Consider the following 22,360-nt stretch of genomic DNA (forward strand, 5'->3'; position numbering starts at 1 on the left):
TGTGGAATTCTCTACCACAAAAAGGGAGTCAGACACAGTTCTTAGGACTAAAGGGATCATAGGGCATGGGAAGAAAGCAAGAACAGGTTGCTGAGATGGATAATCAGTCACAATCATATCGAATGGTACAGTGGACTGGACTGGGTGAAAGGCCTACTCCTATTTTCAGCTTCTTTGAGCCAAATAAGACAAAAGATATGATGTTACTGCAAATTACTAAAAGAGTGATTGTAAAGGCCCTGTTTGTGCAGGGGAAATATGAACAAAATTCATGGCAAGGCAATACAGTTCACCAGGAATAAGTGGAATTCACACCATTCAATAAATCCTGCTTTTAAAACACAACAGAACACCGCTCAGAACTCTAGATTTAATTTATTAATTCTAGGTACCACAATTTTACATAATTAACAGCCAACATCTGGACACCTGGAAGGACTGATGATGCACGCTAGTTTCTTTTTCCATTGTTGTTTTGTGGGGTTTTTGGTAGCGTTAAGAATGGAGCAAGCTTCAATATCTGAATCTAAAAAGGAAAACCCAGGTTTAATTTTTGCATCCTCTCCAGCTGATAGCTTTACAGTTCTGTACAAAATGCAAATGAGGCAGCTGTATGGGAGGTGTGCATTATTTTTTCTATAAACATTGCCACATTGTTATTTTACTACACCATGCAAGCTCTACCATATTGCTTCAGGTATTTAAAAGGGACATTACGTGGACATGGGATGACAAATGGCTAAGTTTTTTTTGTTTAAAACCACAGCTTACAGCTGGAAGTACCTGGTCCCAGCTTTTTGTTTGTCAAGACAGGACCAATCTAATTCATGCACGATAGGTGAGAAGCAAGGGTACCGCATGAGCATTTCACAGCAGACAAAGGTGATCCAGTGACAAGACACTAAAGAACAGGTAATGGGGAACAAATCTCAGCTTTCAATAATCAGTCTTTGCTCCGTCACTAATGCCTGCTGAGCTACAAGCTTATTCTCATGGCGGCGAAGCTTTGACACGACCTCCTTGAATGGCATATTTTGTGCTTCTTTTCTAAGTAGTTCTGAAAAATAAAAAAATCTTGCTTATAACAAGTATAAATATGAGAATGACGGTGAAAAATGAGTGACATAAATCAGATTGATATTAAACTTCCAGTTGTAATGATACATTCACTAGTAGCAACTTCACAAATCACAGTTAAATAAAACATCGCTAATCGTATAAATGTCACATCAGCTTTGCACATTCATCACTAGTATTGAATTTTGTATTTATAAGACTAGAATGATGACAGTCTGGATCCATGTCATTTTAGCACACACTGACAATTAGAAAACAGCAGAAATAGCATGTAGTCAGAACAAAGGGAAGAGAGAAGTTGCAAAACAGCTGGTGAATATTACAAACATCATTGAACAAAGCAGAATGACTTGTGTTGAAAAATACTTGCACTAATGGTGCATGGCACATGATTGTGAAGTTTGAGAACATAGGAAATAATTAACTAAGATGGCACACAATTAAGATTTCACCAGGCTCACTGAAAGTAGTCTAATGAGGACAAAATTAACACTGGGCTAAGTACTTGCCTTATTTTGTTTCCTATTCTAACAGCAGTCTTGGCTATTTAGTAAATGCAGTAATAAATAGAACTTTGAAAGATGTGTTTCAGAATGGGGATGGGGTAAATACTTGCTTAAATGGGTGTAGCACACCAATTAGTAATATCAGCAATAATTATTTATTCAAATGGTCAAAATTGCTAAGATGAGTCATCATCGACCACGCTGTTTCAGTCACAAACTCAGGAGCCAATATCCATCATCATTCACATTCAACCGATTGAACAAAATGGAACTATTGATCCTTTTTACACCATTCAATAGTTCCCAGTTCCTTGCCCCTCACCCCTAAAAGAGCTACAACTGACAAGAGTCAGCGGTCACCAAGCAACAATGATTATGGGAGAAACTAGGTTAGGAGGAGTAGCTAGAATGCAATGAGAAAATTAATAACGGTGTTTCAAGATCTTCAAGGCAACACTAATTATAACTGAACATTGTAATTCAGCTTTGCCACAATCATTTCTCCAAGGTAGCTTCCATCAGTATCACTGACATTCAGTATTTTCATGACCCCCATTTTGCTGAAGCAATTTTCAACTGATTACCACCACGACACTGATGGGAACTGCAAGTCTAAACAAACCTCCAGAAGCAGGAATAAAGAAAATTATTAGAAATACTTAGCACTTTAATGTCAGCATTTGGCCATTCAGAATTTGAATTGAATTTGGTTTATTGTCACATGTACTCACGTGAGTACAATGAAAAGTTCACAAGACTTATAGCGCCATTTGAGGCACAAAGATACCTGGGCACAAAATCTTACTTATAAAACAGAACATAAGGGAAACAATGTTAAAACATTAAACAGAATTTGAAATGTATGATAAGTAAATTACAAGTAAAATAAAGGTAACAGCCTTGTTTGTTCTCATTGGGTGTCATAGATGTTTTAGACTATGCTGCACTGCATTGTTTATTCAAAAGCAGGAAGACTGAATAGACTGGGACTTTTCTCCCCGCAGAAGTGTGAAGGCAGAGATGGCTCAAATCGAGAAGCAGCTTTGTTTTGAGTCCAATGTCTCTTCTTTGGACCTGAAGTGGAAACGTCATGGGTTTTATACTATAAAGTCAGTGGAGGGAGGGCCATGTAGAACTGAAGGCTAGGTGAGGGAAAAGTAAGAGAGAATGGAAATCAAAAGGTTTGGACAGTTGGTGCAGAGTCAATGGGCCAAATGGCCTATTTCCACATTGTACGGATTCTACAATTCTGAGATAGCATAGAACAAAAGGCAAAGGGAATGGTAATGGTTAGAGAGAAGACAAAGGAGGGATTTGTCTTCCATGATCATCGGCCATGTCAAGCATTACACCACTATGAGACACTGGGTCCTCAATATTTTGCAAACACTGTTCCCTCTGATATCATGGTCTACTTCTCTATTAGCCTCAATACCTTAGTGCAGCAGTATCCACCCTCCTCCATCATGGCACCTTCCTACAAATTCACAGAATGTGTAATCCTTAGTCTTATACCTTCTCCCTCTTCCAGGTGAAGCAACATTCACTTATACTTCTTTCAATCTAATCTACTGCATCTGCCATGCACGTCTCCCCTACACTGGGGAGACCAAATGCAGAGTGGGTTATCGCTTTGAGGAACATCTCGGCTCAGTCCATAAACAAGATGTTGATGCTTGGATTGCTTGCTGGTTCAAAATATACCATCCTGTTCGGATGTTCAGATTTCTATTCTAAACCAGCTGCAGTGTTCCAGTGAAGCCTAACACAGGCTGGAGGAACACCAATTCATTTTACAACCTTGCAGACTCAACACTGAATTTAATATCAGCAGATCATGAACTTTGTTTCCGATTATAATATTCCTACCTTAGTTTTTCTACCTTGACTTTGGTTTCAGCCAATTAGCACCTAACCTGGATCTATGCCTTGACTGTTATCCACTATTTTCACTCCCTTTCTCTTGGATTCCATACACTTTGGTCTCAATCTCCTTTTCCATGACCTTTGCTTCTCACCCATTTTCAACAGCATTAATCCCAAGGTTTCAGTTTTGAAGAGTCATGTCGATGATAACTTTCTTTCGCTCTGCTCAGATGCTGCCCAAACTGCTGCATATATCCAGCATTTGCAGTATTTTGTTTTCATATTGTGGATTAATAGATTGATTGATGTGTCATTGTTACATGTACCAAGATAGTGGAAAAAAAAAGTGTTGTTTTGTGTGCTATAAGGCCGATCATACAGTACAAAGTGCATCGGGTAGCAGAACAGAGTGCAGAATACAGGGAGGAGGAAGTGAGGACTACAGATGCTGGAGATCAGAGTCAAGAGTGTGGTGCTGGAAAAGCACAGCAGGTCAGGCAGCATCCAGGGAGCAGGAGAATCGACGTTTCGGGCATAAGCCTTAGGGTGGCTGGGAAAGCAATAGGTGGATGAAGGCGAAGGTCAGAGGGGGCAGTGATGGTCAGGCTCGGAGAATGGCACCGTGTTGGAGGTTTGGAGTGCAGAATACAGTATTACAGCCATAGAGGTGGTGCATAGAGAGGGGAGCGATCCGAATTAATGAGAAGTCCATTCAAAAGTCTGGTAACAGAAGGGAAGAGGCCTCCAAAAATAAGAAAGGTTTTTTTAGATTAGATTAGATTAGATTACTTACAGTGTGGAAACAGGCCCTTCGGCCCAACAAGTCCACACCGCCCCGCCGAAGCGTAACCCACCCATACCCCTACATCTACATTTACCCCTTACCTAACACTATGGGCAATTTAGCATGGCCAATTCACCTGGCCAGCACATCTTTGGACTGTGGGAGGAAACCGGAGCACCCGGAGGAAACCCACGCAGACACGGGGAGAACGTGCAAACTCCACACAGTCAGTCGCCTGAGGCGGGAATTGAACCCGGGTCTCAGGCGCTGTGAGGCAGCAGTGCTAACCACTGTGCCACCGTGCCGCCCACTTTGATAAACTGGACAAAGATGTTTTCATTTGCAGGTTAGAGACCACAGGTAATGATCATTAAAATTAAGTAAGGAATTCAAAACATTTTACCCAGAGAGGAGAATGTGGAACTTGCTACCAAGGATTAGTATAGATGGATTTAAGGGGCAGCCAGGTAACAGCACCATGGAATAATGAATAAAAGTATGACAATGGGGTGAGATGGAGAGGAGGCTTAAAATAGTCTGTTTCTATATTGCTGATACTTGGTCTACAATTTCAAATAGTGCAGATGGTACAGAGTTATTTAACAGGGATTATTTGTGACCATTAGCCTTACCCGATCCCATTATGGTGCAAATCATTATCATGGAGTTGTACTTGATTTCAGGTGCACTGGAATCATCAGAAATCAGCTTGTGCAGAATTTCCACCAGTTTAGCATTCTCCAGATCCTGTTCAGCTGTGCCTAAGGGTGCAACCAAAAACTCATCAAAACTGAATACCAGAAATAAATTCAAGTGTATCATATCCAATGAACAAAGATATGACTCAATTTCCATGAAGTGGTTTCTCTTCACCCGTACTTAAATGCCAAGCTAAAATGTTCCCTTGCAAATACTATGCCCAATGATTTTTAATGTACTCAAATAGAATTCATTTCAAGCTTCATTTTTGATCACATTAATTCTCCTAAACGGAAAACGTGTTGAATTAGCTTGGGTCACAGCTATCCGAAGTGAACTCAAACCTATAATGTATAATCTTTCTCACCAATATTATCCTATTTATTTCCAGCATCTGTAGTATTTTGCTTTTATTCAAGTCTACAATGGAATGGGTTATTTGGTTGAGTGTGCTCAATTGAAATCAGTGGAAAGAGGGTTCAATCTGATTTAATATTTTTAAAATATCCAAAAATTAAGTATTCCACTACTGAATACTTAAAGGGATGGTGCATTTGATGATAGTTTAGGTATTTTCTTTGTAAATGCATCAGTCATTAGACTAATTCGTTTCAGAATCTGTACAACTACAATGTCATAAATCAAATAACAATGTAGTGCTGGATGTAGGATTTGCTCGCTGAGCTGGAAGGTGTGTTTTCAGACGTTTTGTTAACATACTAGTTAACATCAGTGGGTCTCTGGATGAAGCACTGGTGGTATGGCCTGCTTTTTATTTATTTGTTTAAGTTTCCTTGGGCTGGTGATGTAATTTCCTGTGGCGATGTCAGTTCCTGTTCTTTTTCTCTAGGGGTGATAAATGGGATCCAAGTCAGTGTGTTGTTGACAGAGTTGCAGTGGGAATGCCATGCTGCTAGGAATTCTTGCATGTGTTTCTGTTTGGCTTGTCCTAGAATGGATGTGTTGTCCCAATCGAAGTGCTGTCCTCCTTCATCTGTTTGTAAAGGTACTAGTGAGGGTGGGTCATACACTATGTTCATGTATCCTGGTGGCTAATTTTCTGACTGTTTGTCGAATGTAGTGTTTGTTACAGTCCTTGCAAGGTATTTTGTAAATGACATTAGTTTTGCTTGTTGCCTATCTAGGGTCTTTCAAGTTCTTTATCTGCTGTTTTAGTGTGTTGGTAGGTTTGTTGCCTACCATGATGCCAAGAGATCTAGGTAGTCTGGCAGTAATTTTCAGGAGGTCTTTGAATGGAGAGGAATGGCGAGAGTTTCTGGACATGTTTTGTCTGCTTGCTTGGGTTTGTTGATGAGAAATGTACAATGTGGTGCATTAATGCACTGTACTAAGGTGCTAGCATATTTCCTACGTTGAAAGTTATTGTTCTCACTGATGCTGTCAGAGAGAAACACTGCAAAAGCATTTTAACAGGACTGAAGCTGTTCACTTTATTTAACAAGTGTTAATTATTTATAAAGATGTAACACTTCAATTAATCAGTAGGCATTTCAAGTGTACTTCACTTTGGTTTAGAAAATCCCATTTCACCCTTGTTCTTTTGCTTATATGGAGAAACTACATTCTGTCAAAACAACTGCATAAACTCACTGAAAAGCTCTCCAAATTGCTTCTCAATCTGACACAAGGAAATTCAGTGGTTCCCATTTCTGTCAAACATATTTGAGTGGTATAGTAGTATAAATGGTAACTAGCATAAATTTGTAATCAGTTTAATGACAATTAAAGAATTTATACCATGCCTAACCTTTAATCTGTCAAATGTTATCACAAATATGCCAGTTTTCAAACATCCTGTATAAGTTTTTTTTATGACCTTTGCAAAATGATCCCCAATGAAAGGTTGAAAACTGAAGAGATGTTGAACAATAGAAATGTAAAAATTACTTGTAGATTAATAGTATGTATTGCTGTGCAGGTTCTTCACAAAATTTGTTGACATATATATAAATAAGGCTTTTAACAATGCTCAAGAGAATTGTTCAGTATTTAGAACCAAGTGTAGGAAAGAGAAACATGGCTTGTTGCCTAGCAACGAAATGTTCTATGTTATCAGGAGTGAATAATTTTAACAAAAAGGTGATATAACTATCCAGAAGGTCAGTGAATGTGCGGGTCCTCCCCCACCCCACCCAGAGTGTGAAGCATGTTATTCAGAGACCAACAAAGTCTGTCAGTTGTAGTGTAGTTTATTAGCCTCTAAAACAGTCAGGACAAAAAAAAATAGTGGCTCAGTATCATTAAGAAAAACTTCAGGGACATTTCTCAGCAAATGCTGTGGAAGAGGTGTTTAATGCATCCATGTTAAGTACTGTAGTGTGAGCTGTGTTAGCAGTTTAAGGGGCTCAGGAAAAGTATCTGACTGATGAAATACATTGAGTGAATGCAGGGGTTTGCTCAAAATAAACCAATTATAGCCATGCCAACTAAAGAAGGAGCTTTAAAAGTGGAATCAGGGTGAACTAAAATTCATAATTTATCAAGCCAGGTCTCACTCTGGCATAGACTTGTCCAACATTATCAGGCAGGATCACAACAGTACGTATTGATTACTCCAGAATGTTTTATACTCAAGTGGGTTAGTTGCCACAATAACAAATTAAGTTGATCACACAAAAGCTGACGCAAAGACATTTAATACCTTTCTTTTGAATAAGAATACACTAGAACACAGACTGCAAAATTCAAAAGTTTACTTTGTTCTTCCTAAGCAATTGAGAAACCTTGTTGAGTGATAGCTACAATGCAAGGTAATAATTGAAAACAAAAAGAGCAGTCTAGATAAATAATTTGAGAAACTCTAAATCTGCACTGGAATCTGTTGTTTCCTGGTGTGCTCTCTGACTGCACAGCTGTCACACTTCTAGGATCAAAATTTCCTTGGCAAGGGAGTCTTGAAAACTTACTTCACTGCATTCTGGGATAACTATTATCTCCTACGTGAGCTACATGAAGAGGTCCTATTTATCCAGAGTAGAAATGAAAGAATAGGCAGGATGAATGCGTGGCTTGAGTGATTGTACAGCAGGGAGGGGTTAAAATCTTTGGGACATTGGGACAGGTTCTGGGGGAGGTGGGACTATTACAAATTGTACGGTCTACACCTGGGCCGGACTGGAACGAATGTCCTTGGAGTACTTTTGCTAACACTGTTGGAGAGTACTTAAACTAATGTGGCAGGGGAATGGGAACCAAATGAGGTAGTGGACAGTAAGGAGGTAGTAACTAAAGCCTGTAAGGAACTAGATAGTGAAGTCAGGGTGACTAAGGGGAAGAGGAGGCAGGAAGCAGATGATGAATACAAAGGGGCAGGTGGTCTGAGGTGCATTTGTTTCAATGTGAGAAGTGTAGTAGTTAAGGCAGATGAACTTAGCGCTTTAATTAGTACATGGGAGTATGATGTTATTGCTATTACTGAGACTTGGTTGAGGGGAGGACATTATTGGCATCTAAATATCCCAGGATATAGATGCTTTAGGCGGGATAGAGAGGGCGGTAAAAGGGATGGAGGAGTTGCATTACTGGTCAGAGAGGATATCACAGCTGTGCTAAAGGAGGGCACTATGGAGGACTCGAGCAGTGAGGCAATATGGGCAGAGCTCAGAAATAGGAAGGTGCGGTAACAATGTTGGGGCTGTACTACAGACCTCCCAACAGCAAGTGAGAGATAGAGGTACAAATATACAAACACATTATGGAAAGATATAGGAGCAACAGTGCTAAATTGGGGGAAGGCTAACTATGGCAAAATTCAGCAGGAGCTGGGGAATGTGGATTGGGAGCAGCTATTTGAAGGTATATCCACATTTGATATGTGGGAGGCTTTCAAAAAGAGATTAATTAGAGTGCAAGACAGACATGTCCCTGTGAAAATGAGGGATAGAAATGGCAAGATTAGGGAACCATGGATGACAGGTGAAATTGAGAAAAGGAAAAAGGAAGCATACAAAAAAAAAGGTCTAAGTGACTGGAAACAGACAAAGCTTTGGAAGAATATTGGGAAAGTAGGACCAATCTGAAATGAGTAATTTAGATGGCTAAAAGGGGTAATGAAATATCTTTAGCAAACAGAGTTAAGGAAAATCCCAAAGCCTTTCATTTGTATACAAGGAGCAAGAGCGTAATAGACAAAGGACTGGCCACTCAAAGACAAAGGAGGAAAGTTATGAGTGGAGTCAGAGAAAGTGGGTGAGATTCTTAATGACTACTTTGCATCGGTATTCATTGAGGAAAGGGATGTGATGAACGTTGAGGTTAGGCATAGATATTTGATTATTCTAGGTCAAGCTGGCATAAGGAGGGAGGAAGAGTTGGGTATTCTAAAAGGCATTAAGGCAGACAAATCCCCAGGTCCTGGGGGATCTATCCCAGGTTACTGAGGGAAGATAGGAAATAGCTTGAGCCTTAAAAATTATCTTTCCAGCATCTTTGAATATGGGTGGGGTCCTGGAGGAGTAGAGAATTGCTAATGTTTAAGGGTAGCAGGGATAATCCAAGTAATTCTAGACTGGTGAGCCTAACGTCAGTGGTAGGGAAGCTGCTGGAGAAGATACTGAGAGATAGGATCTATTCCCATTTGGTTTTGTGCAGAGGTGGTCAAACCGTACCAATTTAATAGAACTCCATGAGGAAAGGGCTGTAGATATCACTTTCGCCGTTAGCCTACCATGGGAAACCTTATCAAATCGCATGGGGTCCAGGATATAGTAGCTAGATGGATAGAGAACTAGCTGGGCAATAGGAAACAGTAGTGGAAGGGAGTTTCTCAAAATGGAGAACTGTAACCAATGGTGTTCCAGAGACCCATGATGGGACCACTGTTTGAGATATACATAAATGATCTGGAGGAAGGTATAGGTGGTCTTAGCAAGTTTGTAGATGAAAAGAAGATTGGTGAAGTAGCAGATAGTGAAGGGGACTGTCAAAGAATGCAGCAGAATATAGGTAGATTAGAGAGTTGGATGGAGAAATGGCAGATGGAGTTCAATCTAGACAAATGCAAGGTGATGCGTTTTGGAAGATCCAATTCAAGAGCAAATTATACAGTAAATGGAAAAGCCCTGGGGAAAATTGATATACAGAGAGATCTGGGTATTCAGGTCCATTATTCCCTGAAGGTGGCAATGCAGGTTGATAGAATTGTCAAGGCGGCATACGGCATGCTTTCCTTTGTTAGATGGGGGTATTGAGTAGAAGAATTGGCAGGTCATGTTGCAATTGTATGAGACTTCAGTTTGGCCACGTTTGGAATACTGTGTACGGTTCTGGTTGCCACAATACCAAAAGGACATGGATGCTTTGGAGGATGCAGAGGTGGTTCACCAGGATGTTGTATGGTAGGGAGGGCATGAGCTATGATGAGAGGTTGAGTAGATAAGGTTTATTTTCATTAGAAAGACAAAAGTTGAGGGGGCACCTGACTGAGGTCTACAAAATCATGAGGGGTATAGACAGGGTGGATAACAAGTTTTTTTTCCTCAGAGTTGGAGACTCAATTTCTAGGGGTCACGAATTCAAGATGAGACAGAGGAAATGTTTAAAGGGAGATATGCGTGAAAAGTTCTTTATGCAGAGGATAGTGGGTGCCTGGAACATGTTGCCAGCAGAGGTGGTACAGGCAGGCATAAATAGCGTCAGTTAAGATGTATCTAGACAGATCCATGAATGGGCAGGGAGCAGAGGGATACAGATCCTTGGAAAATAAGTGACAGGTTTACATAGAGGATCTGGATTGGTGCAGACTTTGAGGGCCGAAGGACCTGTTCCTGTGCTGTAAATTTCTTTGTTCTTTGGAACAGTGACTACTTCAAACAGCTAATCTGTACATGCTGGAGACGGAGCAAGTTTGAATGACTGGCATTTGCTTTCAGTTGCCACTATCCTCCTTGCATTATATTCATCTACTATTGCTTTATGCTTGCTTCATAAAAGATGAATAGTACACTGTACAATTCTGGTCAGGTGAGGGGGAGGATTTGGTTTACATTTTTAGTAAAATTCTCAATATTTGCAGAAAAATGTATTTGAGAATAAAATTACCCCTAATTTCAACTAAAAACCTGAAGGGAAAAGCTTCATTTCTGAGCAGTATAACTCTGCCATAAGAATTGTAAACTTGAACAATTAAATTGATTAAAATAGCCCACCAAGTCCAAAATACTCACCACTTTTCAGAAACTAGTTCAACAAAACTCAGGCACTGTCGTCAAAGCAATGAGATGCAAAACCGGCTACTAGTCGTAGGCATAGTCATTTGTTTTGTGATGTTTAACAGACTTGATGTTTTCTATTCCTACAAAACTAACAAAGTTGCAACAAATTGCTTAAAGTCAGTCCTACAACTTAGTCACTACTCACCAAGTTCCAGAGCAGCAATCAATCCCAAAGCAACAAGAGCTTCATTCTGCATTATAACATGCTCACTTGTTGCCATAGTGACCAAATGTTTAACACCACCACTTTGAACGATGGCTTTGACAACATCCTTACAAATCACAGGAAGATAACAGTTAGTATTTTTAAACAAAGAGTTTAAATATTCATAAATCAAAGGAATATTACTAGTGATGTCAAATAATTGATCCACATTTATGAATTTACTGACTTTAAATTAGTGCCAAAGAGCATAAAAACCTTCAAGATAACATTCAGAAATTCTCTTAATTCACTCAATTTTCAAGATTATAGAATGAGGTGGAACAAAGAGAAAGGGAATCTTTTAATGTCCTTGTAACACGGAATATGAAATACTCTTTGATGTATTTGTACGCTAACATGAAGGCAGGCAGAGGTAATGGAGTTTGCAGTCAGAAAAGGCCAACAAGTAATTCAATAAAGGTGTAAAACATGAATATATCCTTTTGTTTTACAAGTAATGCGTCCTTGCATATTGAATGATGCACCATGTAGGAAGCATCAATGAGCCATGTAATGAGATGGAATAAATTAAATTTAAATCCTTAAATTGGTCACTGGTAGAATTAGTACACTCAGGACTGTTCAGCAAATACTGGCCAATTGCAGAATCATATCTAATAGTAGATGAACAATAACATGCTCCTGTGGATGCTCATAATTAGCAGAGTACAGACAGTACTCAACCAATTGCACTTGCAAACCACAAAACAAATGCCTGTCAGATTCCCCAAGAAGAATCACATCGATGTTCCATTGATGTTTTCTCCACAGCAATGCCATTTCTCCTGCAGCGTAAGTTGTTCTGATGAATACAAGATGGAAAACTTCATAGTGTCTTTTTCAGCAAAATTAAATTCACTTTAATGAAAACAAAACTGTCAAAGTAGCACCATTTGTACTTTTAAGCATAGATTTCACTTAATTATATCATACCTGAACCTATTTTTATTACAGATGAGGTAAATCACAATTTTCAATAATAGACATGATTTGGAGATGCCGGTGTTGGACTGGGGTGTTCTGTGTGATTTAACTTTCTACAATAATAGATTACTTTGTCTGTTTTTACTGAGGAAGATGAGATTTCCCAGAATGAAATTTCCAAGTAACTAGAGAAAAATGAAGATCAAGAAAATTGGTATTAATAAAGAAGGGGCAGAATGCTACTAGGTCCCAGGATCAGATTGCATACATCCCAGGGTGTTAGAGGTGGTGGCTACTGAGACAGTATATACAATGGTGATCATAAGTTCTGCAGATTCTGGTGTGATGCCTGCACATTGGAAGCTTGCAAAACATCACCCCACTATTTAAGAGGCAGTAGAAAAAAAAGGACAGGGAACTACGCATCTATTTTACATCAGGAGTAAGAAAAATTCTAGGATCTATCAAAGCATGTGGTTAAGTACACACATGGATAAAAATGATCTGATTGTACATAGCATGGATTTGCAAAAGGAAAAACACATTTGATAACTCAGCATTTTTTGTCACTATTCTGTTCTGTTTCTCTCTTCACAGATGCTGGCAGACTTAAGTTTCTCCAGCACTGTATTTTGTTTCAAATCTCCATTTTATTGTCTTTTGAGGATGTTCGTAACAAAGTTGATCAAGGTGATTTATGAATATTAGTATACAAAGGAACCCTGATTATCAGAATACCAATTATCCGAAAATCGGATTACCCAAAAGATAGACTGACCTCCTGCCCTCTCTCTCCCTACATTTTCCCTGGAGTTCTACAGAGGAGTGTACCCTAAACCACCTCAACCCCACCGCCTTCCCCAGATAATCTGACCAACATTGTCCTGTACAGGGCAGAGGTGGAACCTGTCAAAAAGTTGCAGTAAAAGGTTGTGGGGGGGGGGGGGGGGCCTGTGGCTGTGTGTATGTGCGCTATTTGGATGGGCTTGGGGGTGTGCGGGGGGGGGCAGTGTTGCAGGGTGGAGGGAGGTGTTGGATGGGTTGTGGGGGGGGGGGGGGGGGGGGGGGGGAAGAAAAGGGGAGGTGTTGGGGGGCTGGAGCTCGCATGCTGCTGCAGTCTCCTGAACATGGAGCAGACTTTAAAAACTCCGAGCCGCAGAAGAAAGGCATTTAATTGATCAACCGAATAATTGATTATCCAAACAAAATAATGCCCGCTCATCTCGTTCGGATAATCGAGGTTTCCCTGTATATGGGTTTTCATAATGCTTCTGACAAGGGAGGTTGGTTATAAGCACATGGCATAGGAAGAAATACATTGGCATAGATAAAGCATTAACTAACAGTAAAAAGTAGGAATAAATGGATCATTTACGCACTTGACAAGAGTACAGCAAGCAACAGTACCTAGGCCCCAGTTGCTCATAATATGATTGGGTATAGGGACCAAATGTAATATTTCTAAATTTGCAAGTGATAAAGTAATGATATAAAGGAAGCAGAAATAAACATTGTGAAGATGTGCAATATTTTCAGGATTTGGACAGGCTTACTGAATGGGCAAGAATGTGGCAGATGGAATATAATATGGGAACATTAGGGTGTCCACTTTGGTAGAAAGAACAGATGTACAGAACATTTCTTAGAAGGTAAGAGCTTAGAAAGTGTAGATGTGCAAAAAAGACTTGGTTGCCCTTGTTGAAAAAAATCACTTAAGAATAACCTGCAGGTGCAGGAAGCTATTAAAGTTAATGGAATGTTAGTCTTTATTGCAAGAGAATGTGTGTATAGGTAGGACTCGTAAAATCTTGCTGAAATTGTACATTAGCATGGTTAGACTGCACCTGAAGTACTATTTACAGTTTTGGTCCTTATCTCAGGAAAGATAAGATTGCCAGAGAACTATTACAATGAAAGTTCACCAGACTTGTTCCTGGGGTGGGACTATCCTAACGAGGAGAAATTGGGCAAAGTAGGCCTGCATTCTCAAAAGCATGTAAGATGATCTCATTGTAACCTATAAAACACTTAAAGGAGTAGGCAGGAGGTTTCCGTGGTGAGTCTAGAAGTCACCATGGAAAGGAGATGTGCCAACCAAGGGAGGTGATGGTCTAATGGCATTATCTAATGGTATTGTTAATCCAGAGACCCAGGTTAGAGTTCAGCCAAGGCAGATGGTGGAATTTGAATTCAATAAACACCTGGAATTAAGAGTCTAATGATGACCATGCATCCATTGTCAATTGTCAGAAAAGACCATTTGGTTCACTAACGTCCTTTAGGGAAGAAAACTGACATCCTTAGCTGGTCTGACCTACATGTGACTCCAGACCCATAAGCAAAGTGGTTGACTCTTAACTGCCCTCTGGGTAATTAGAGATGGGCAATAAATGCTGATAGCCAGCTCTCATCCTGTGAATGAATAAAAAAACTGGTACAGTTTAAATATAAAGTGGATACCACTTACGACTGAGATGAGAAATTTTTTTCTAAACTCAGTTGTGGATCTTTGAAATTTGCTACCCCACAGAGCAGCAGAGGTTCAACCTCAGTATATTTGAAGTAATGAACTTTTGATTATCCCCATAAACATTAATGATTAATACTGTGGGTAAAAGACAAAGCAGCTTTCAGTCATGATTGTAGTAAACGGATGAGCAGCTTGAAAGGCTGAATGGCCTATTTCTGTTCTGATATTCTTATAAATACACAATAGATATAGTTATGTAGAAATGTGGAAGACTTCTGTAATTTTATTCAGATCTTTACAGTTCAAAATCTTGTGCCCTGCCATAAAAAAGGTGTCTGCCAGTAGTCACACTTGTCCTTCGTATTTTAAGTGGGCAGCATTTTGCACTACAAATGTTACAATAATTGCTGGGAGGGAGAGTTAATTACAAACATTGCACTTTTCCCACAGAGCATGTAATCATGTAACTTCTTAAAAAATCAGATTGGAGATATATATTAAATTAACCTGGTAGGAACTGAGAAGGAAATGCAAGTTATGATAGATAGACTCAGAAAAATCAGATACAGAAATAAAAATAATGAGAAAGAAAGATTGGATGGAAAAACAAAACAGGGCAGTGTTAAACATTGTTTTAACTCTCCAACAATTAAAACTTGAAGATATAACACACCACACTTATAAAGGTTAATTTTCAGTGTCAGAGGACTTAATATGCAACACAGTTAAAATCCCACACAAGAATTTTCACAAATGTAGTCCTTATCTATCACTTAATGCATTTGAAAGGACAAGGGTGTAAGCAGCAAGATGCAGTATACATAAAGCTGATTGTTAAGGGCCAAGTTCTACAGCAACTTTTTGATTTCTACTTTGAACCTGTATCTTCCCTCTTAAAGTTGCTGTGACATTTGTGCATAAATAGTGGCTTTAAGTTGATAAAATGGGCCAGTCCTGACGAAGGATCCTGATCCAAAATGTCAACTTTCCTGCTCTTCTGATGTTGCCTGACCTGCTGTGCCATTCCAGCTTCACATTTTATCAACTCTGACTTCTGACATCTGCAGTCCTTACTAACTCCAAGTTTTATTTTGCCAAGTTTTGGGCCAACATGTTTAAACATTTTAGAGGTATGCACAAGAATAAGCTAAAGATGTAGTTATCTGCTTCAGGATCATTACTAAACAAGACTGGAAATATGATAATACTCTACTGAGACCAGAGAATCAGGATTAAATGTGTGGTGCCAGGGAATTTGATTTTGACAAAAATATTTGCATATAATTTTATTGAAAAAACAAATTAAAACTGCAATCATGGAATCCCAACTGTGCAACTAGAGGCCATTTGGCCAATCAAGTCCACACTGACCCTCTGAAAAGCTTCCCACTCAGACCAACTCCTACAGCCTATCCCTGTAACCCTGCATGCATTATAGCTTATCCACCTACCCTGCACACCCCAGATACTATGGAGCAATTTATCACGGCCAAATCTTTGGACTGTGGGAGGAAACTGGAGCAACCCAGTGGAAGGGAAGGATATGCAAGCTCCACATAGATAGTCACCCAAAGCTGGAATTGAACCAGAGACGCTGGTACTGTAAGGGAGCAGTGCTAACCGCTATGCCACCATGTCACCCAATCTTGTATACAAATATTTTGAAATGTAGCATTTTTCAACCAGTAATGTAGCAACCTATTTCATACAAGTAGGTTGCTACATTAGTAAAGTTTATACCATCTTTCACAGGGAATTCCAACATTAAACTTGTATCCATTTCTGTTATAATTAATTGCAGTTTCTACATTAAATTGAATAGTTAGACAATAGGTGCTGGAGTAGGCCATCCTGCCCTTCGAGCCTGCACCACCATTCATTATGATCACGGCTGATCATCCTCAAATCAGTATCCTGTTCCTTCCTCATCTCCATAACCCTTGATTCCATTATCCTTGAGAGCTCTATCCAACTCTTTCTTAAATGAATCCAGAGACTGGGCCTCCACTGCCTTCTGGGGCAGAGCATTCCACACAGCCACCACTCTCTGGGTGAAGAGGTTTCTCCTCATCTCTGTCCTAAATGGCCTACCCCTTATTTTTAAGCTGTGTCCTTTGGTTCGGGACTCACCCATCAGTGGAAACAGGTTTCCTGCCTCCAGAGTGTCCAATCCTTTAATAATCTTATACGCCTCAATCAGATCCCCTCTCAGTCTTCTAAACTCAAGGGTATACAAGCCCAGTCGCTTCAGTCTTTCAACATAAGATAGTCCCGCCATTCCAGGAATTGACCTCATGAACCTATGCTGTATTCCCTCAATAACCAGAACGTCTTTCCTCAAATTTGGAGACCAGAACTGCACACAATATTCCAGGTAGTTAATCAAAGACTACAGGTTCTAATTTATTTTAGAAGATTGACTTATTTTGTTATATACTCCAGCTTATATTACGGGCAATTACGCATTGATTGGACATAGCTAAACATTAGGAGCTGGTAACCCCGTGTGCTTACTTCTGAAATACAGAGTAATGCTATAATTAAAGAGCAGAATAAAATATATTCCGTTAGAACTGTCACCTTACTGCTAATTACTACCTTGAATAAGTTTCCATTAATTTGACTTTTAAAAATAAATAGCAGGAGCAGGTTCTTGGTGCTACCATTTATATATCCACAGAACCAAGGATGAATAACATGCCAAAATCTCTCAGAATTAGCTCTAAGTAAAGCTGCAAGAAAATAAAACAGCAGGTAGTGTAAACACTGAGTACACTGCAATAAAAACTGTGCATTTGCTTCTTGATGAAATAAAATTGCTACAATACGCTTTTTAAACCACAGAACATGACACTCACTGCAATATTTTAGAACATACAAATGTTACAATAATTTTAAAAACATTTGTGCCATAACTTTTACAAATCCTCAGTAGAAAAATGTTTTTCATGCCATCACAGACAGAAAATGCTGTGTTGATGCAAAACTCAGCTGATTTAAAATATATTTTAGTGACTGTCCAATTTTAGTTTTGTTGTATCCTGTTTTTACCAAAAATGTGTAAACTTTAGCCTTTTCTGTAACTTCTTTGGTTATACATTTTTATTCTAATCCACAGACACAACAACCCATTTATTCAGTACTGTATGTCACATCTCACTGGGGTAGCATACTGAAAACCCTGCTATTCCTGAAGATATAATAAAAGTTCAAAATTTTACCCAAGTATATAAAACTCCCCAATTTACCTGTCTTTTAGAACCAGGTTGGCAGAAAACACAGATCAGGCTTCGGTTCTTCACAATAATCAGTACTTATTACAAATAAATAGGTGTTTTCCTGTAGCTAGAATTTAAGAAATGTCAATATGTAACTCTACCCATCCCTGACACGCATGTAGACAGATGAAAATAAATATTATTTTGGGCAGACAGAATGACTAGGAAGGCAGTGAAATGGACCCTGCCCACAGGTTCTCCGAGATGAACTTTTTGGCTTGCCAGGACTTGCTGGTCCTTGATTGCTCTTCTCCAGATACTTTCAGGAGGCACAAGGAATTAGTTACAACTCAGTCTCTGACGAGTTTACAGATATTAGGGAGGGAGGCTTAAGGCATTTTTCTTTTCTGTGGAAAAAAAGGACACAATTTCTCCTTCCAGAGTCTGAAGGTTTCCGACTATATTGTTTACAACTACAACTTGTACAGATAACTATGAGCCAATCATATAATTGGGCACAGATAGAAAGCTACAGTCAGCAACAACTGGTCATCACTCCAGTCAACTGCGCATTGCTGGCCAAATTTCACTTCGTACACATTCCCTGTAGCAGTTCACTTGCAACTGAACATCCCCCACTGGTTGAGCAAACAGTCGAAACTGCATTTGCAATAAGTAGCAGTAATTTGTTTTTAAGAAAAACAGGAATCCTTTCCACAATCCTTTTTTAAAAACACTCCTTTTGCAAGTTCAGTTAACAATCAAAAATTCAGATACAATTAAAAACCTTTACTAAATACAGATGCACATTAGCATCAAATGTGCAGATTCCCAACTTTACTTCAGAAGGATGAGACTTTACAAAGTAACATTTCTCAAAACAGACCTTTGATTTGCTGTGTCTGATTAGTGCCGATAGCAGCCTGTTCGATTCACCCATGACGCCAGCATGATCCTTTGCATCACACCATTCTACTAAACGTTCCACCAGTTTGATGTTCTTTCCCAACTTATCAGCTGCTTCAGCTGTGGGAAAGCAGGCGAGACAGAATTAGAACACAAGGAAGAGCACTACAGAAAACAGCTCTCCCACAAAGTACTCAGGAACAGTCTTTAAGCTATTGTTACATTAGATCATAAACCAGATTTAGCATTTTGAACTCTTGTGGGTGGATTTTGTGAAACTGCTCTACCTGTACTGCTGCATAACTTAATCCAAGTGCCCACTCCATTTCTCTTTTCAAATAATATTGCTATATACATTAGGTATAATATTTATATAACAAAATTTTATCTTTCCCATACATTGGTAATGTGGGAACAGTGCAGGTGAACTAGAAAAGGGTGTTTATATTGGATGAGCAAACATATTCAATATAAAATTAGTATCAGTTCAGAAGAGTGACATACTAAATGGAAGTAGAATCAGCCATCTGACCATTGCACCAGCTACAAAAAACCGGCTCCAATGAAGTGTGGTTAATGTAGAAAAATATTCCTAGGCACTTCATCAGACAAGAATGAATATCAAGCCAAGAGAAGATAAGTTAGAGGCCTACTATTGTTCATATTTTACTACAAGGATGGGTGATGGATTTGATATAGGGTAGAACACAAGCAACCAAGTTGTGGATGATTAAAAAGGTCTCAGATTTCAGGATCAGAGGCTGGTCAAGAGACAAATAGTCAAGTCTGACAGTAAAGACGTTTTCAGCAGCAGACGGGTTGAGATGGTGACATGGGCAGGCAACATCCCCCCAAACTTTTATTTCTGTGTGGACCTGCGATCCGTGCATAGCAGCAACCTCTCTATGTGGAGGTCAATGCGTCAGCATGTGCAGCCACACAGCTTAGTGGGAATTTTGTTTATAGCTCAGCTTGGACTTGTCTGCCATTTGAATGAGTTCCTGTACATAAGGAGTTTGACAGGTGCCTCTATTGTACTTCAAAGCATGCTGAGGAATCTGATCGTGGAAAGAAGCAGAGTTAGAATGTAGAGTAGTGGTGTTGGGTAGTAAAGAAGAATTGAGGGGGAAGATTAGGAAAGTACCTGTAAGTGATGAAATTAGCTGGGTAACAAGGATGGAAGGAGGCAGAAAAAAAAAGGAACTGAGTGCATATCTGGGGATGGAGTGAAGAAGTGAAAAAGATGCAATAATCTGGAGTATTTAGTGGCAACCAAAAATTGACAGATGATATTTGTTACATCAAATTTGGAAGAAAGTCTGCTACATTTCTAATAAAGTACATCGCTGACATTAGGTACAGATACTCCTCTTGCTCCAAAATGATCAAGCAAAAGCACATTTATATTGCACCTTACTACCTGTCAAAACACTACATAATGAAGCACTTTATACAGGGACATATGTAGGCAAACGTGACAGCTATTTTATTTAACACGAACGATTAGCCTGTGTTTGGTGATATTGATAGGATATTTGATGTTTTCCTATCGATATACTATTGGATTACTTTGAATACTTCCATTAAATATTTTTATAAAAATCCTGGAACTTGTTTTGAGTTTCTTTATCCATATTTATGAAACCAAGACAAGTTCTGCTAGGTTCAGTATAGAAGTCATGACCTTGATTTTCTAATGGCAGAGTCATTTCTGAAGAACAGATGGGATTCCACTTGGTATTTTAGCAGATCATGACGGAATTGCCCAGAAGCTTGAAGATTCTTGGAACCCTCCAAAAGTATCCATTAAAAAAATCAGACAGTGGGTTCCACTAAAGTAAATACTAAACACTGAGTAACGAACTTACCTCAACCCACAAAACGTGCCCCCCTCCTTTCTCCACCCCACCAAGCCCCTAACTCGACACCGTCTCAATGCCTGGGATTGGACAACCTCTGATATAAACATGTCCAATCCATCCGACTACATTAAAACACGCAATCAATCATGGGACTCTACCCTTCTGGTACCTTAACCTCACACATACTATATGCCTGCAGCTGTCAAAGTGGCTGTGATTCTGGACCTTTGAAATGTCGGAATACAGCAGCTGACTATATAAAAAAAAAGGAGTAGGATTTGTTTTTCCCTGACAGTTCTGCCATTACAAGGGAGGTGTCAGATTGGAAGCATGGGATGTCCACATTTCTGAAGAAGCCCTGATCAGAATCTCCTGTCACAAACATGAAACACTTTTGTGGCAAAAGGAAGGGGCAGTGTGGCAGAGGTTGCCACTTCTTGGAAAATACAGTTCTATATTTCTCAAGGGTTCTCGCAGAGTGGACATATGTTCACAGGAAGCTCATTACATTTGTGACGTTGCCTGGACTATGACAGTGGGGGCTGGGGTGATATTCACTGTTGGTGAATTGAACCATGCAAGGTCTAATGTGTACACATTATAATGACTATAAGGGAGAACATTTTAGAAAAGAAGATCCTTCCTCAGAAGAGCATGGTTTTGGGAGCAGAAACAATTAATTTCTAGTCAGAGACTATAATTAGGTACATCAAATTCACATATGCATCTACATTATAACTGTCGACACATTTACACTGGGGATACAAATCAAGGATGCAATTAAAATAAAGAATTAAATTCAATTAATCTCAGTATATAACTGTATTTCACCTTAATATTACATCTGAACATCCCTTAACATACATGATTAGAAAAATGGATTTTGGATCTAATTATGCAGACAATTGCATATTAGGATGTCATATTATAAAACCATGTTTTGAAATTCATTATGATAATTAATGTAGCTTCTTTTAAACCATATTTTAATATTTCTAGAGCAGAACAGGATGAATTAAAGGACTTGGAAGGTTTTTAAACATCTAGACTTGTCACCTGTGTGGTCAAAATCACCACAAATTGTCAAATATGCTACTCAAGTCCTAAAATTAGTGGCTTGACTGAAGTATGACAGCACTCGTACTAATAACCCTGTAACACCTTTTGATATTTCACGTGCATTAACAGGCTGAGAGATCACATGGAGGCAGCAATGAAGTACGACTTTCCTCCTTTCAAGAATAAGAATAAGAATGCTAACTGCAGGTACTCTACCAACACTTTGAAATAGGTTAAGTATGGAATCTATTTAATTTAAAAAAAAATCAAAACAAAAAGTTATTTCATTTGTTTTCAAGTGTCTTCTATACACCTTCAACCAGATAAGTCAAAAATCTGTGTCTCATTTCCCTGAGAATGCTGGTACTAGTTGCTAGCAGGTACGACAACAGGACAGACACACTTACTAATTTACATGCCTTTCTTATAAGATGATTCATCTCCACTCTGGATATTTTTCAACATCAGAGACGAGCTTGTCATTTAAAGCACTGACCCATCATGTAGGTTTTTAAAAGTAAACAATCAATCAAGATCGCCTGGGGGGAAAA

At 39.1% G+C, this 22,360-nt stretch overlaps 1 protein-coding gene across 5 annotated transcripts in view; it reads right to left on the bottom strand.

The window, feature by feature from the left end:
• Positions 1–356: 356 nt before the first annotated feature.
• Positions 357–22,360, bottom strand: part of rap1gds1 (RAP1, GTP-GDP dissociation stimulator 1) — a 104,560-nt gene continuing 82,556 nt past the window's right edge. For all 5 annotated transcript variants that reach the window (XM_072583824.1, XM_072583822.1, XM_072583823.1 and 2 more), the window contains 4 exons: positions 18,869–19,008; positions 11,311–11,437; positions 4,866–4,994; positions 357–1,057 (listed from right to left, as the gene is read on the bottom strand). In XM_072583824.1, coding sequence (XP_072439925.1) covers positions 930–1,057; positions 4,866–4,994; positions 11,311–11,437; positions 18,869–19,008 — 524 coding nt within the window. In that variant the 3' untranslated portion in view covers positions 357–929. The remainder of the gene's footprint in view (positions 1,058–4,865; positions 4,995–11,310; positions 11,438–18,868; positions 19,009–22,360) is intronic.

This window comes from Chiloscyllium punctatum, chromosome 14 (assembly GCF_047496795.1).
Source record: "Chiloscyllium punctatum isolate Juve2018m chromosome 14, sChiPun1.3, whole genome shotgun sequence".
Classification (NCBI taxonomy): Eukaryota; Metazoa; Chordata; class Chondrichthyes; order Orectolobiformes; family Hemiscylliidae; genus Chiloscyllium; species Chiloscyllium punctatum.